At 43.5% G+C, this 14016-nt stretch overlaps 1 protein-coding gene across 2 annotated transcripts in view; it reads left to right on the forward strand.

Annotated features, from left to right (window-relative positions):
• The first annotated feature begins 722 nt into the window (after positions 1–722).
• rars1 (arginyl-tRNA synthetase 1) overlaps positions 723–14016 on the forward strand; it is an 18337-nt gene continuing 5043 nt past the window's right edge. Inside the window, exons 1-14 of one of the 2 annotated variants that reach the window (XM_034607490.1) lie at positions 741–790; positions 824–926; positions 2382–2516; positions 2691–2879; positions 3407–3515; positions 3623–3723; positions 3924–4045; positions 4591–4711; positions 4880–5009; positions 5128–5232; positions 5680–5858; positions 6120–6229; positions 8759–8864; positions 12746–12918. In XM_034607490.1, the coding sequence (XP_034463381.1) occupies positions 882–926; positions 2382–2516; positions 2691–2879; positions 3407–3515; positions 3623–3723; positions 3924–4045; positions 4591–4711; positions 4880–5009; positions 5128–5232; positions 5680–5858; positions 6120–6229; positions 8759–8864; positions 12746–12918 (1625 nt within the window). In that variant the 5' untranslated portion in view covers positions 741–790; positions 824–881. Of the gene's footprint in view, positions 927–2381; positions 2517–2690; positions 2880–3406; positions 3516–3622; positions 3724–3923; positions 4046–4590; positions 4712–4879; positions 5010–5127; positions 5233–5679; positions 5859–6119; positions 6230–8758; positions 8949–9524; positions 9609–12745; positions 12919–14016 lie in introns of those variants that run through there. The other variant, XM_034607491.1, reaches the window with a different exon arrangement.

The following is a 14016-nucleotide window of genomic DNA, read 5'->3' on the forward strand; positions in this document are numbered from 1 at the left end:
TGTTTTGTAGTTTCACAACAAATTAAAAAAAAAGGAAAGTTCTTCTCTTCTATTTGAACGTGTTTGTTTTTTATTGTATCTTCTCAAAAAACGTTTAATATGAAATGTTGAACCTTTTATAACAAATGAAATAGAACAACAAAGGTGTCCAAAGTAGAGTTTGACACAAGATGGAGGATGAAGGACACATCAGGAGCTTGTTGGGCCCCTGAGGGTCTGTGGCTCCTTAAGTATTTTATTATTTTAGTAACAATTTAATTCACCAATTTAACTTTTGACAGTATTTTGACAGTTTGGTACATGAGGATAACGGCATTCTATTCCATTCTATTCACTTCAATTCTATTCAATTCTACTCTATTCCATTCTATTCACTTCAATTCTATTCTACTCTATTCCATTCTATTCACTTCAATTCTATTTTACTCTATTCCATTCTATTCACTTCAATTCTATACTTTTCTATTCTACTGTATTCTATCAAATTATATTCCATTCTATACTCTATTGCATTATATTCTATTCTACTCTATTATATTCCATTATTTTCCATTCTATTCTATTCTGTTGCATTATATTCTATTATATTCTATTCTACTCTATTCTGTTCTATGAAGTCAGGTCGTTACACGCCTCCTGCACCAGGTGGCGCTGTTCTCGTCGTAGACGTGTTTAACAGCCGCAGTTTGACTCCACGAAGAAGAAGTAGACCCGGAAGACTTTATAAATTTTGAACTTCTTCCTCTCGCCGCAGTTTCATCAGCCACGAGACTCTTCATCTACTTTTTCTTTCTCCTCCTCCTCTTCCTCTTCCTCCTCCACCTCCTCCTCCTCCTCCTCCTCCTCCAGCAGCGGACCAGCGTCTCCCCGGGGTGTGGACCATGTCAGACCCAGTGAGCAGCTGCACCGCCCGGCTCCAGCAGCAGGTACCGGCCGCTCTCCGCTCCCCGTGTCCCGGCGTCACAGCGTCGAGCTGGTTCAGTTGGATTCATGAATAATTCTTTATTATTATTATTATTATTATTTCTCTTGTTGTTTCTCTTGTGTGGAACTTTCTAAAATTCGTTAGTAATGTTATTGAGTGTAAAAGTTCTGTGACTGCACTGGTTCTGGATCAGTTCTGTGTTTATGTTTAAATTCATTAGTGTCTGATTTATTTGAATTATTTAGAATCTTTATAATCTTTATAAAGTAAATCCGTCACTGACTAAATTCTTATTATTCTATATAATTACTTGACTAATCGTTAAGTTGATGGAAAGAAAATCAATCTGCAACTATTCTCATAATTAATAACCAAAGACCATTGAAATCAGAGAATATTGAACATTTGATGCTTTTACTTTTTCAAATGTGACAAATTCCTGTTTTTCTTTGTTCTTACATTTCTGTAATAAGTTAAATATTCAAGTGTTTGATTAAATATGTTTGGAGAATTTCAGAACCCTTATTGACGTCACTGTGCTCCTGTTGTTTATGAAGGAAATATTAATTTGAGATGAACAGTAACGTGATAATCTCGTTTTTAATTGTAAACTTATAAATTAATTCAAATCATTAGTTATACGATTATAAAATAGATTTTAAAGTTGTGTCTCGACTCTTTGTTGAATCATGAAGTGACGATGGAACAACTTTTGGTTTCATTTTGATTCACTCAGATTCCCAGAAATGTTTTTATGGACGAATCCGTTATCAGAGTATTTCCTCTTCACAGATAAGCTTGTGGTTTATTAACTCATATTTCATTTCTGTTAACTCAGATCATTACACTCTAAATGTTAATGATTAAAAAAATCACTGTAGAAAATAATAGAAAGTGAAACGAAACCAACATAACATTAAACTTATATTATCCTTCTTCTCTATCTTTCTCTTGGAGGATAATTATGTCCATGAAGTGTTGATAACTTCAAATCCCATCATTTTGGGGCTGTGGTTCATATTTTTACAGATTTGCACCATGGAAACTTTCCTGAATTGGTTATTGACAGTTCCTGTTTTCATTGTACTCACTGATGTAAAGTCAGATGTCACAGGATTACGTTGATCCTGGCAAAACTTTAATAACAAGACACTTGTGAGTGAAGCTCTGAGGTTGTGAGCAGATGTTTCTGTGGTTTCTGGATGTTTATAGATGGAATGTGTCAGATGATGCAATCCTCTGAAAGTGAAACTCATGTTTTTCTTCACGTGATCGGATCTGACTGAATTATGATAAAACGAAGAACACGAGCTGTGTTTCACTTTGATGATCAACAAGTTAGATCATAATAACTTATTTGCTTCCTGTTCTTACGACACTGATATATAAACTTGTAAAACTCCCAATCTGAATCTTGTTTCTTATTGTTTATTCATGTATTTATTGTTGTTTTCAGGAGCAGGAGATCCGAACCCTCTCTGCAGAGATCGAGAGTCTGAAGAATCCTCAGAGCCTGAGTCCATCTCCACATCTGGAACAGCTGCGGGACGAAAACACCAAACTGAAATACCGACTCAACATCCTGAAGAGGGTGAGACAGGAGAGGAGTGGGGGGGGCATTACATTACACACAATCATTACATCATCATCTCCATTTAAATTAACGAGACGATTATTAGAGATGTCATAATCCACTTCTGTCCTGATTCTCTGAGCAGTTCCATGACGTGTTGACGCCAGTGAACCTGACTTGTTGTCGTTTCAGAGTCTCCAGGACGAGCGGAGTCACTGCAGCAAATCCATGATGAACGTCAACGTGCTGCTGCAGGACGTCTTCGGCGAGGCCATCAGAGCTTCCTGTCCCGAGCTGGACAACCCGCCGCTCGTCGTCACGCCGAACCAGCAGGCCAAGTTCGGAGACTACCAGTGTAACAGCGCCATGGCCATGGCTCAGGTCACTGTCTCAACTAGTACTGTCTCAACTAGTACTGTCTCAACTAGTACTGTCTCAACTAGTTTACTGTCTGAACTAGTACTGTCTGAACTAGTTTACTGTCTCAACTAGTTTACTGTCTGAACTAGTTTACTGTCTCAACTAGTTTACTGTCTGAACTAGTACTGTCTGAACTAGTTTACTGTCTCAACTAGTTTACTGTCTCAACTAGTTTACTGTCTGAACTAGTTTACTGTCTCAACTAGTTTACTGTCTGAACTAGTTTACTGTCTCAACTAGTTTACTGTCTGAACTAGTACTGTCTGAAGTAGTTCTGTCTGAACTAGTTTACTGTCTGAACCAGTTTACTGTCTGAACTAGTTCTATCTGACATCAGAGCAAATCACTCTGAAAACTAAATTAACAAATAAAATTTTTCTTAAATTCTGTTTTAAGAATATATATTTTTTAAAAACCACATTTTGAAATGTTTCTCTCTGGAGATGAAATTAATGAGTTTAGTTAAAACTCATTTTTCTGTCGTTCAGATGTTGAAGGCGAAGGGAATCAAAACCAGCCCGAGGGAAATCGCAGAGAAGATCATCCAGAATCTTCCAGACAACGAACTCATCCAGAAAACTGAAATCGCAGGACCAGGTAATAATAATGATATAATAATATTCTCCCCCCCCTCGTTCTCCTCCTCGTCCTCGTCCTCCTCCTCGTCCTCCTCGTTGTCCCTCTGACGTCTCCCGTGTCTCCAGGTTTCATCAACGTCCACCTGAAGAGGACGTTTGTGTCCAAACTGTTGAGCAACCTGCTGGTGAACGGAGTTCAGCCGCCGCCGCTCGCCTCCAGGAAGAAGGTTCGTCACATCAATCATTCGACTTCATCAGAAATCAGATCAGATCTTTTTCATGCATCAAACATTTAGTTTTAAACCAAAAATGACAAAACTAACGTTGTTTCAGAACAGACTCTGAGTAAATTCTTCTTCTTATTGTTATTGTTATTGTTGTTGTTGTTATTATTGTTATTAGTGGAATCCTTTGTGTTGATGTTCAGGTGGTGGTGGACTTCTCGTCTCCTAACATCGCCAAAGAGATGCACGTGGGTCACCTGCGTTCCACCATCATCGGGGAGAGCATGTGTCGAATGTTCGAGTTTCTCGGCTACGACGTCCTCAGGTCAGTTCACTGTGATGTCACAGTGCTAAGCTACGCTAAGCTACGCTAAGCTAATACTCTGCATCCTCTCAACCACTGACTGTAACTAAAGATGAACGACATCGCAGCCTCAATGTGAAGCCAAATCGTCTCCATCGCCCCCTGGTGTCTGGCTGCAGTATAGGTCATAAACCCTGCCTCCTCCATGTTAGAAGATGGGACATGAACCAAACCAAAAAATCTAAGTAGACGTTAAATAAATGTTTGTCGAGGATGGTTTCTGTTAAAGTTTGGTTTTAATTAGTTATTTAATGATATAAAAACGGGCTGAGACGTTGTGATTGGTTGAGCACATGTATGGGCGGGACCTGGACCTGGATTGAAACCAAAGGAAAGGTCTTGTCATGACCTACATCACAGGAGTTCAGAACACAGCAGCACGTCTGGTCTTCAGTCGTCTCCTGTTTGTTCAGGCTCCAGTTTGTGGGACAGACGACAGGACGAGTTACGTCTCATTTCTTAAAAACCTGAACCTCAGATGTAAAAGTCCAGTCTTTCATTTGCAGGTTGAACCACGTCGGCGACTGGGGGACTCAGTTTGGGATGTTGATCGCTCACCTGCAGGATAAATTCCCAGACTACCTGACTTCCTCCCCGCCCATCAGTGACCTGCAGGCCTTCTACAAGGTCAGTCATTCTCTGTCTCTGTCTCTGTCTCTAACACAAACACTCTCCAGCTTCTCTGCTGTCCTCTTCCCTCTTTCATCCGTCGTACGCTTTCTGATCTGCTGGTCGCTCATTTCTTTTTCTCTGTCCCCCTCTCAACTCTCCTCCTCCTCTTCCTCCTTTCGTCAGGAGTCAAAGAAGCGTTTTGACGAAGAGGAGGACTTTAAGAAACGAGCGTATCAGTGCGTCGTCCGGCTGCAGAGTAAAGAGCCGGACTTCATCAAAGGCTGGAACCTCATCTGTGACGTCTCCAGGAAAGGTACTCTCATAATATACCATATAATGTGTTTTACATTTGATATTTAATAATTTAAAAGTCTTAAAACAACGTCTGGAGTGACGAGTGTTATTTTATTGTTGCCTGACGTGTGTTTCAGAGTTTCAGAGAGTTTACGACTGCCTGGACATCCAGATCATCGAGAGAGGAGAGTCGTACTACCAGGACATGATGACGCAGGTGGTGAAGGAGTTTGAGGGGAAAGGTCAGTGTGCAAGAGGTCAAAGGTCTCGGGGGGGGGGGGGGCCTTTTCATGGCTCTTATCAAATAAAACATAGAAACTAAAAACTTTCGTTACACTGAATTAGAGAATTTTATTTCTCTGTGTGATATTTATCTTTGTCTTTTGTTTTTAAGATGATTTTAAAAATGTCGTTTGAATCATTTTTGTATTAATGATACTTTGATTAGCTCTCCTTCTTTCAAACTGTGTTCTGCAGTCACCTGATTGGACCACTAGGGGGCAGGCTTGTATCATAAATCCCTCCTCTCTCTTCCTCTCTGTCCATCCGGGATCTTCTCTTCTTTTGTGTTTTTTCCTCTTTTACTCTCAATTCCCTTGTTTTCGTCTCTTTCTTCTTTCATTGACTCTTCTTCTTCCTCCTCCCATCAAACCCTCATCCACCTCTTCCTCTTCTTTCTTCCATCTCAGGCCTGTCGGAGTTCGACGAGGGTCGTAAGATCGTCTTCGCCCCGGGTCAGTCCGTCCCCCTCACCATCGTCAAGTCAGACGGCGGCTACACGTACGACACGTCCGACCTCGCCGCCCTGCGCCAGCGGCTCTTTGTCGAGAAGGCCGACATCATCATCTACGTCACGGACAGCGGGCAGGTGGGTGACGAGAGGGGGAGGAGCTCAGATCATACACAATGGAACTATAATATCTCAGATACAAACGTCCATTTTGTGCCTTGTAGACTTCTATAGAAACAGTCAGTGGAGTCGCCCTCTGCTGGTCATTACACAGAATACAGGTGTCATGGAGTTTCGTGTTGGCTTCACTCTCTGGACCCGTCCATGTTTATAAACAGACTCTGATGTCTTCTTCGTGTGTGTCTGTGTGTGTGTCTGTGTGTGTTCTTCCTCTTCCAGGCCACACACTTCCAGTTGGTGTTTGCTGCGGCGCAGATGATTGGCTGGTACAACCCTCAGGTGACCCGAGTGGAGCACGCAGGCTTCGGAGTGGTGCTGGGAGAGGACAAGTGAGTTCACAGACACACACACACACAGACACAGACACACACACACACACACACACACAGACACAGACACACACAGACACAACGTTTGTAAACGTCCACTGGGAGTCGACTCCTCTCGTCCTCTGGTCGATGACGTGAACACGGAGAACCAACGTTCAAAGAGCTTCAGGTCCAGACTGACTTTGCAGCGAGATGAAATATTTCTCGTCTTAGATTTCCTTGTCTGAACTGATTTGGTTTGACAGCTACATCGAAACGTGACATTTTCAGAACATCCGTCATGTTTCTGCCTTTTTAAGCTTCAACAATTCAGATGAAAATAGAGAATTTAAAATCTCCTGCGTCTGGAAACACGAGCTCTGTCGTCGTCTTTTCAGAGCTTTGAAATAACAAACGCTTCATGTGTTTGTTCCTACTTTTTAAATGGATTTGTTTTTATGTTCATTCCTGCAGATCTTTGCTAAAACACAGACGTGACAAAGTGAGATGAGAAAGCAAAGACCAGGGAACAACTGTTGTTCAATATGAAACTAGAGCTAACTGCGGGTTTAGTTTAGCACAGAAGCTGTAAACAGAGAAACTGGCAGAGTGGAAGTGTAAAAACTATAATCTAGTTCTTTTCATACGAGGAGTTTTATACTGGAACTGTTTAACTGTGTCTTCCTGGAGTCTTTCATTTAAAATGCAAAGTGACGCTCTCGGCTATATTTGTTTTTTCGATCACACTCGTCGAACAAGATTCTGAACAAACTCTGGGTAAGAAAGTAAGTTGACATATTTCCTTGTCATCTTAAAGTCTGTGTTTTGGACCCTGAAGACCATGAAACATGTTAATCCACGAATCCAACAGTTCAGAGGATGATCAACAGGCTCTGTTAGGTGTTAACGCTGGACGCTGATAGAGTCGTAACCACGTTTACACGATGGAAGTTTAACTCGATTCCAAGTCAGCGTCTTCATCAGAGCAGAGACGAGCAGCTCCTCTGCAGACACAGACTTCACCGTCATCGTCAGAACGTCCTTCACGTCTTCTATCGCCTCCGCTTCACGTTTTTATCAAACATAAAAGCAGAAGTTTAAACGACAAATACAAAGGAGAAAAGTGCGGCTGCTGCTCCGCATCCAGGGAAGTCTGCGTTTGAACCGACGCAGCTTCACCACAGCACAGAGCTGATTCTCAGCATGAGGAGGAAGGACGCTCCGCTCGGCTGTCGGTGGACGACGCTGATTAGAAGTTCAGCGATAACTTTGAGAAGTTTAGTTTCTTAAAGGAGACGTATTCAGTTTCTAGTAATTCCACAAACATCCGTACAGCTGCTTTCAGACACGCACTGAACAACCACACGTGGTCCCTGCAGCTACAGTTACTTCCTGCCTCCGCCTGCTGCCCCGCCCCTCACCTGAATCCTCTGGAGAGCAGAGACTCTCCCGCTGCGTTGTTCATGTGTGAAAGGAAGTTCCTCCGGAGGTCATGTCTGAAAACGGCTCACGTGGGACGTGTACCTCAAACCGTTCGTCAGCTTCGTACTTGTCGATGGTAAATTAGCAGAAGAAGTGTGGTTTACTCTTCTTCTTGCCCTTGTCCTCCTCCTTCATCTCATCCTCCTCTGTTTTTATTGTTGCTGTCATAAAAACTGTGGTTTCCCTCCTCGCTGAGTTTGTCCTCGCTGTTAGTTTTTATTTTGATGATCAGTTTTGACTGTGCGGCCGGTGGCTGCACAGGTTTTCTGTCTCGCTGAAGAAGAAGAGGAAGAGGAAGAGGAGGAGAGTCCGTGCAGAGGGAGGAGGAGGAGGAGGAAGGTTTGACGTTAAGCGACGCAGAGGCCAGAACTAAGTGCTGCTAAACGCCCCACAGTAACCTGAGGGGGCGTAAATTGGCCCCACAATGTTTGCTCTCCTCTAAACTCCATTAGAAATTTATCATGCTGTTTTCATAATCACTCAACCAGACAATAAGAGCTTAACGCAGCCACGGGGGGGGGCGCTTAGAGCGGCGAGTAAACATGGAAGAGGGGGGGGGGGGTTATTAAATTTGTGTCTCATGTTCTGCTCGTAATGCTCGTGTGATTTACTCGTACAAAACGTTTCACCCCCGAGGCGTCGACAGAAATAATCTAATATTAAGTCTTTGTGTTAATTGTTGTGGACAGAAAGTCGTTCGTCGTCGTACCTTCTGGAAACTTGTGTTCGGGGACGTCGACGTCGTCTCTCAGGACGAACGTCTCCGAGCGCAGAACGTGTCACAATCACGTCTTTACTTTCTCAGCTTGTAAACCAGATTCCTTAGTAGTCACATTCGGAGAGACTTTTAAAAACAGCAACAGTCAGTTTTAAATAGTTCTGGTTGTTGCAGATGTAAAGAAGGATTTCTTGTAGATGTTTTTCGGGGCCAGTGGGACTTGGTAACGTCTGAAGGACCTGGTGGGGGGGGGGGTGTCCTCTTTGATCAGGGTGTCCAGTTCATCCAGCCGAGTTTGAGGTGAACCGATTATTTTGCCGTCCTGATTTGTCTCGTTTCCTCGTGGACAGGAAGAAGTTTAAGACGCGGTCAGGAGACACGGTGCGGCTGATGGACCTGCTGGACGAGGGACTGAAGAGGTCGATGGACAAACTGAAGGACAAGGAGAGAGACAAGGTGAGAGAGTCTGTGTTTCTGTTTGAGGATGAAGACGGAGAACGAGAGGACATCTCTTTGTTCGACGGTTTGATCTCCTGTCCTGAATCTCTCTGATGAACCAGGTGACGGGTTGTGGTTCGTCTTTCAGGGACAAACCACAGACTTCAGGTTTCAACGTCACAAAGAAGTTTTCCTCTGCTGCAGATGAAATGTGCACAATGAGGAGGTTTAACACTTTGATTTAATGTTCTCACTCTTCAGATCGAGTTAAAAAACCTTCACTCAGGAGCAGAAATCAGTCTTTAAACTCAAATGAAATAATAATGAAACATTTATCCCGATTAATTCTTTATTTTTTATCCATGTATATATTAATATTAACAATTATTTAACAATGATTTATCTAAAAAGCTGCCAATACATTTTCTGTCACTTGAACAACTAATTATTTAACAAATGAATTTTGGCTCTAATCGTAAAGTCAAATCCACAGTTTTAATTTGAAATACTTTCTAATGAAGTAATAGTTCCTATACAAACTTTGTGGATTATTCAGAATTATAGAAACAAGTGAAAGTTAATTATCAACTGGGAAGAGTTATTCATTTTAAATAGATTTTAACCCTGTGTTTATTAACCAGTGAAAAGCCAGTGAGATGCAGCTTTCTTCAGACTCCAGAATCTCAGGTCATTAGAAAAGTTTTGACCTCGAGACCCCGGACCGAGCACGAGCCAAACTCAAGCTAACTTTAAAAGTGTGAAGACTTTAGGAAAGAAGAGAGAAAACTAACTTTAGTTAAGATATTGAGATTTTGGGCCAACGGAGAAAAATATCTTCACAAAATCCTGTTCAGACGTTCGTGTTCCCCAGAGGACGAATCTGACTGACTTTTCATCATGAGTCACGAAACACGATGAACAAGAGGACGAGAATAAAAAGAGAATTAAAAAGTTTTTCAGTTTGCACTGACCCCAGACTCGGAGCCGCACGTCACCCTGAAGAGATTTAAATTGGTAGAAATTAACTTGTTTTTGTTGGAGAATGAGTCGAAGGGTAAAACAATAAAGAAACCTCGAGGACGGCAGCAGCTCCTCCACAGTTTCTGCTGCTAAACGTTTTCATGCTTCACGTGTCTTTACTGAATATTTAACTTTAAATGCTGTTTTTTTATTTGTGCTTCACTTCTCTACCTTCTCCTCTGAAACCTTCGGGCAGAAACGCTCCTCGGCGACTCCACTGGAATCGTTTCTGGCAGAATATCGCACAATTATTTCAGCTCGTATTAGAATCGTGTCACATCAATATTTCGTGTGAAATGTTTAATGTTTGATAAGCAGCCGTTTAGTCCAGAGAGCAGCTCATTATTTCTGCTTTGGATTCGGCCTGACGAGGATTATTCTACAGTAACGACGTCTCCCTCTGCCGTCGCCGTTATTCTTCTCGTCCTGCGTGAACGGAGCCAAACCCGGATCCTTCTGATCACGTCTGCAGTCGACCTGGATTGAAATAGAAAGAACCGAACCCTGTCGGACATTCGTTCTGTTCCTCCGCTGAACTCTGAGGACGTCACGTCGTTATTCTTCCTCCGTCTTTTCATCACGTGCAACATCTTTCTCACAAACTTCCTCGGATCTGCAGCCGACGCTTTTCTGTTTTATCGCTGAAAACTTGTCTGTTTTAGTCCAAGAGAACAACTAAGAACTATTTGTATCTTTTTAAAAGTCACTGGTCACTGCAGAGTCTTGACGTCGGGTCACTTTGCAGCAGAAGTTTGTCCAGGTTTTGTTTTTATTTGACATTTGCCTCCATTTAATATGACGAAGATCTGATTTGTCCTTTTACAACTAACAACTCATCTAAACACTGATGGTACCAGAGTCAGTTCAGTCGGGAGATGAAGCCAAATAGAAGAAAAGTACATGAAGCTCCGGTTCATGACCCCAGTGCCTCAAAGCTTTAACTTTCCCGTGGTGTCTGAGTAAAGCGTTAATGTTTTACAAGAAATAATATCACCTCTTATCTGCGAAAACCCTTTGGAGGCTGCATCTAAATTCTGTCTGCGTCCCGGTGGCTTGACGAGACCCATGTCTCATTTCGAAGGCTCCTTCAAATGCGTCCTTCCCTTCCTGAGCAACCAGGGACCCAACAGTCCGCAGGTTGGAGATGAACCGTGAACTGTGTCGACCTTTGTGACCTCGTGTGTCTGCACTTACTGAACAAGAGATGAAAAGACATGAAGACACTTTTACAGCTTTAGATGAGTATGTCCTCTGTGGCCCTTTGGTCTTTTCTTAGAGTCGGTGAAGGACGGGGGCGTCGCCAGGAGTCCAACAGGGTCTTCAGACATGTTCATGTCTTTTTACAGCTTTTAACAATAAGCTCTGTCTGTTTAAAACCAGCTGCAGGGTTCAGTAACATCTGTCCAGATGTTGGTAAAGTGCTGACACAACGAGCTGCAGACACTTGACCTGCAACAACATGTCTGAGGATCATGGGAAATGGTTTTCTTTTGATTTGATGACAGAATAAATGGTATTTTGATAATTAACTGTTCAGTCGACAATAAGACTGGACGGATTATTTATGAAGACTGAAGAAATGTTCGTCTCACACATTATAAAAGAATCTCAACACTGGACATCTTCATCCTGGAGCTTCTTAGCAGAGCTTCACTCACAGACTCCGACTCTGCAACGTCTCCGTCACCAGCTCATGTTCATCAAGTTGGTTTCAGGAGCAGGAAGTTAGTGTTTTTATATTTGCTCCAGTTTAGTCTCCAGCTCTTCTCCTCCATCCCAGGACTTGAGCTTCTGTTGCCTCTTCACACGTCTCATCTCTGACCCTCAGCTTCTTGTGTTTCCAGCCTGCGAGTTGAGCTGTTTGCATCTGGAACTTGCAGGTGGATCTCTGACCTGGTTAAGTTCTGTGTGGAGCACAAACAGCCACTGACTTCCAGTTGAACTGCGATGATTTTAATGCTAAGACGGTCGTGAGGAGCCGGTGCCAACTGAGCTTCCCCGCGGACCCTCTGGCACTTTGCTCTCTGTCTGGGTCGGTGCCCACGTCTACCATCTGCTAACCCGGCCTCATTAAAACAAACCTCCATGAACCGCGCTCTGCTCCGGCGACTCGGCTGCTGTGAACATTTGTTTTCTACTATTCTGTTGTTTTCAGATCTGTTCTCTTTCTTTACTCTTTGGTCCAGCAGACTTTTTCACTTTTCAGAATGAATCTGTCTCAGTGTCCTGTTGTGTCGCTGCCTGACCTCTGTGACCTCTGTCTGTGACCTCTGTCTGTGACCTCTGAGCACGTCGTGAAATGTTGGCCACTGCATAAATAATAGAAAAGGAAACAGAAGTGCAACAACCTTGTTACCATGTAAACAAGCATTTGATCTTAACTGTGGCGAGCCGGGACGATCTCTCTCAACAACACGAGTTTTATTCAACCGCTAGAACTTCTGTGATTCGTCCCCACAAGTTCAAGAGTGAAACTTTAGCTCCGTGAGTTTCACTGTGAACAGAAACAGTGACGTCGTCAAACATCTTTCATTTCCTGTCATGTCTCATCGTCTCTTGTTGTTTTGTTTTCTGATCAAATCCCGTCGTTAAATCTTCTTCATAATCCTCATCTTCCTCCGTTCACTTCCTGTGAGATAAAATGCGTCACGAATACGAAGTCGAGTCTGTGTCCTAATAAGTTCATTTTATCTTTGAGTTCAGAAAATCTGATTCATAATTTGTATTAAACTCAAGTCGCTGCTGATAGAAACGCGAGGCGCTGCGTTCACTAATTAAAGCTGCAGTTATCAGATGTGTTTTAATGCAGTTTAGAGGTTTTATGTTAAGATCGTGAACTTTGTACCTTTTTACTAAATGAAGCCCGACTGTTTGTGCAGGTCCTGACTCCAGAGGAGCTAATCAAAGCCCAGAGGTCCGTTGCTTTCGGATGCATTAAATACGCCGACCTCTCCCACAACCGCATCAACGACTACGTCTTCTCCTTCGACAAGATGCTGGACGACCGAGGCAACACGGCGGCGTACCTGCTCTACGCCCTCACCCGCATCAGGTGAGCGCCACCGCCACGCTCAACCCCATACGTGAAAACTGATTCTGCAGAAGTTCACTGAAGTGCATGGTCCCCAGAGGAAGAATCCTGATGTTTGTATTGACTTTTCATTTACTCACTACTGATTTAGAAAGTAGCATGCTAACATAGCAAAGCATTTACAGTGCTTCTATGCTAAATAGTAAGTTACAGAAAGTATTACTAAGGAATGCTACAATAGCATGCTAACGTGGTCAAAAAAATACCACTACCACGCTAAATACTGACAGTGAGTACATAATGAAGCATTTAGCATGTTAACATCCATTAAGCGTGCTACCATGCTAAATGCTAACAGTAAGCAGAACTATATTACTAAACTAAAAGTATGTTAACAAGTGTTGGCACAGAATAATATGTTATAAGAGGGTGATGCTAATGTCGCTAACTGGTGGTGATTCGGGTCCAACTAGTGTCGGATTAGTTCACGTGTTGATGCCGAGGAAAACTCCGACTGTTCAGTTCCCCGGGTCAGAAATGTGTCAGTCAAATGTACAGATGCTCAGAGCTGCTCAGGAACACGTCAGCAGCTCGGCCGCTCACTTTCAAACACGTTTCCTGAAAGTTAAAGTTCCTCAGACACATTTCTCCGTCTCCTCCACGCCGCCCTGCGCCTCCACACTTTCCTCCCCGGTATCAGTTCATCCTCGCTGGGCCTTCGTGGGAGATGGTTCCAGGGGATTAATTAGTCTTTGGGGCGCCGTCAGTCAGCGAGAGCCAATCTCTCCTCACCTCTTATCTCCTGCATCGAGTGAGCGTCTCCCGGCTTCATCCTCCTCCTCCTCTGCTGCCTCCTCCTCCTCCTCCTCCTCTGCTGCTGCCTCCTCCTCCTCCTCCTCTGCTGCTGCCTCCTCCTCCTCCTCCTCCTCTGCTGCCTCCTCCTCCTCCTCTGCTGCCTCCTCCTTCTCCTCTGCTGCTGCCTCCTCCTCCTCCTCCTCCTCCTCCTCTGCTGCCTCCTCCTCCTCCTCCTCTGCTGCTGCCTCCTCCTCCTCCTCCTCCTCTGCTGCCTCCTCCTCCTCCTCTGCTGCCTCCTCCTTCTCCTCTGCTGCTGCCTCCTCC

This window comes from Hippoglossus hippoglossus, chromosome 14 (genome assembly GCF_009819705.1).
Source record: "Hippoglossus hippoglossus isolate fHipHip1 chromosome 14, fHipHip1.pri, whole genome shotgun sequence".
NCBI classification, from domain to species: Eukaryota; Metazoa; Chordata; class Actinopteri; order Pleuronectiformes; family Pleuronectidae; genus Hippoglossus; species Hippoglossus hippoglossus.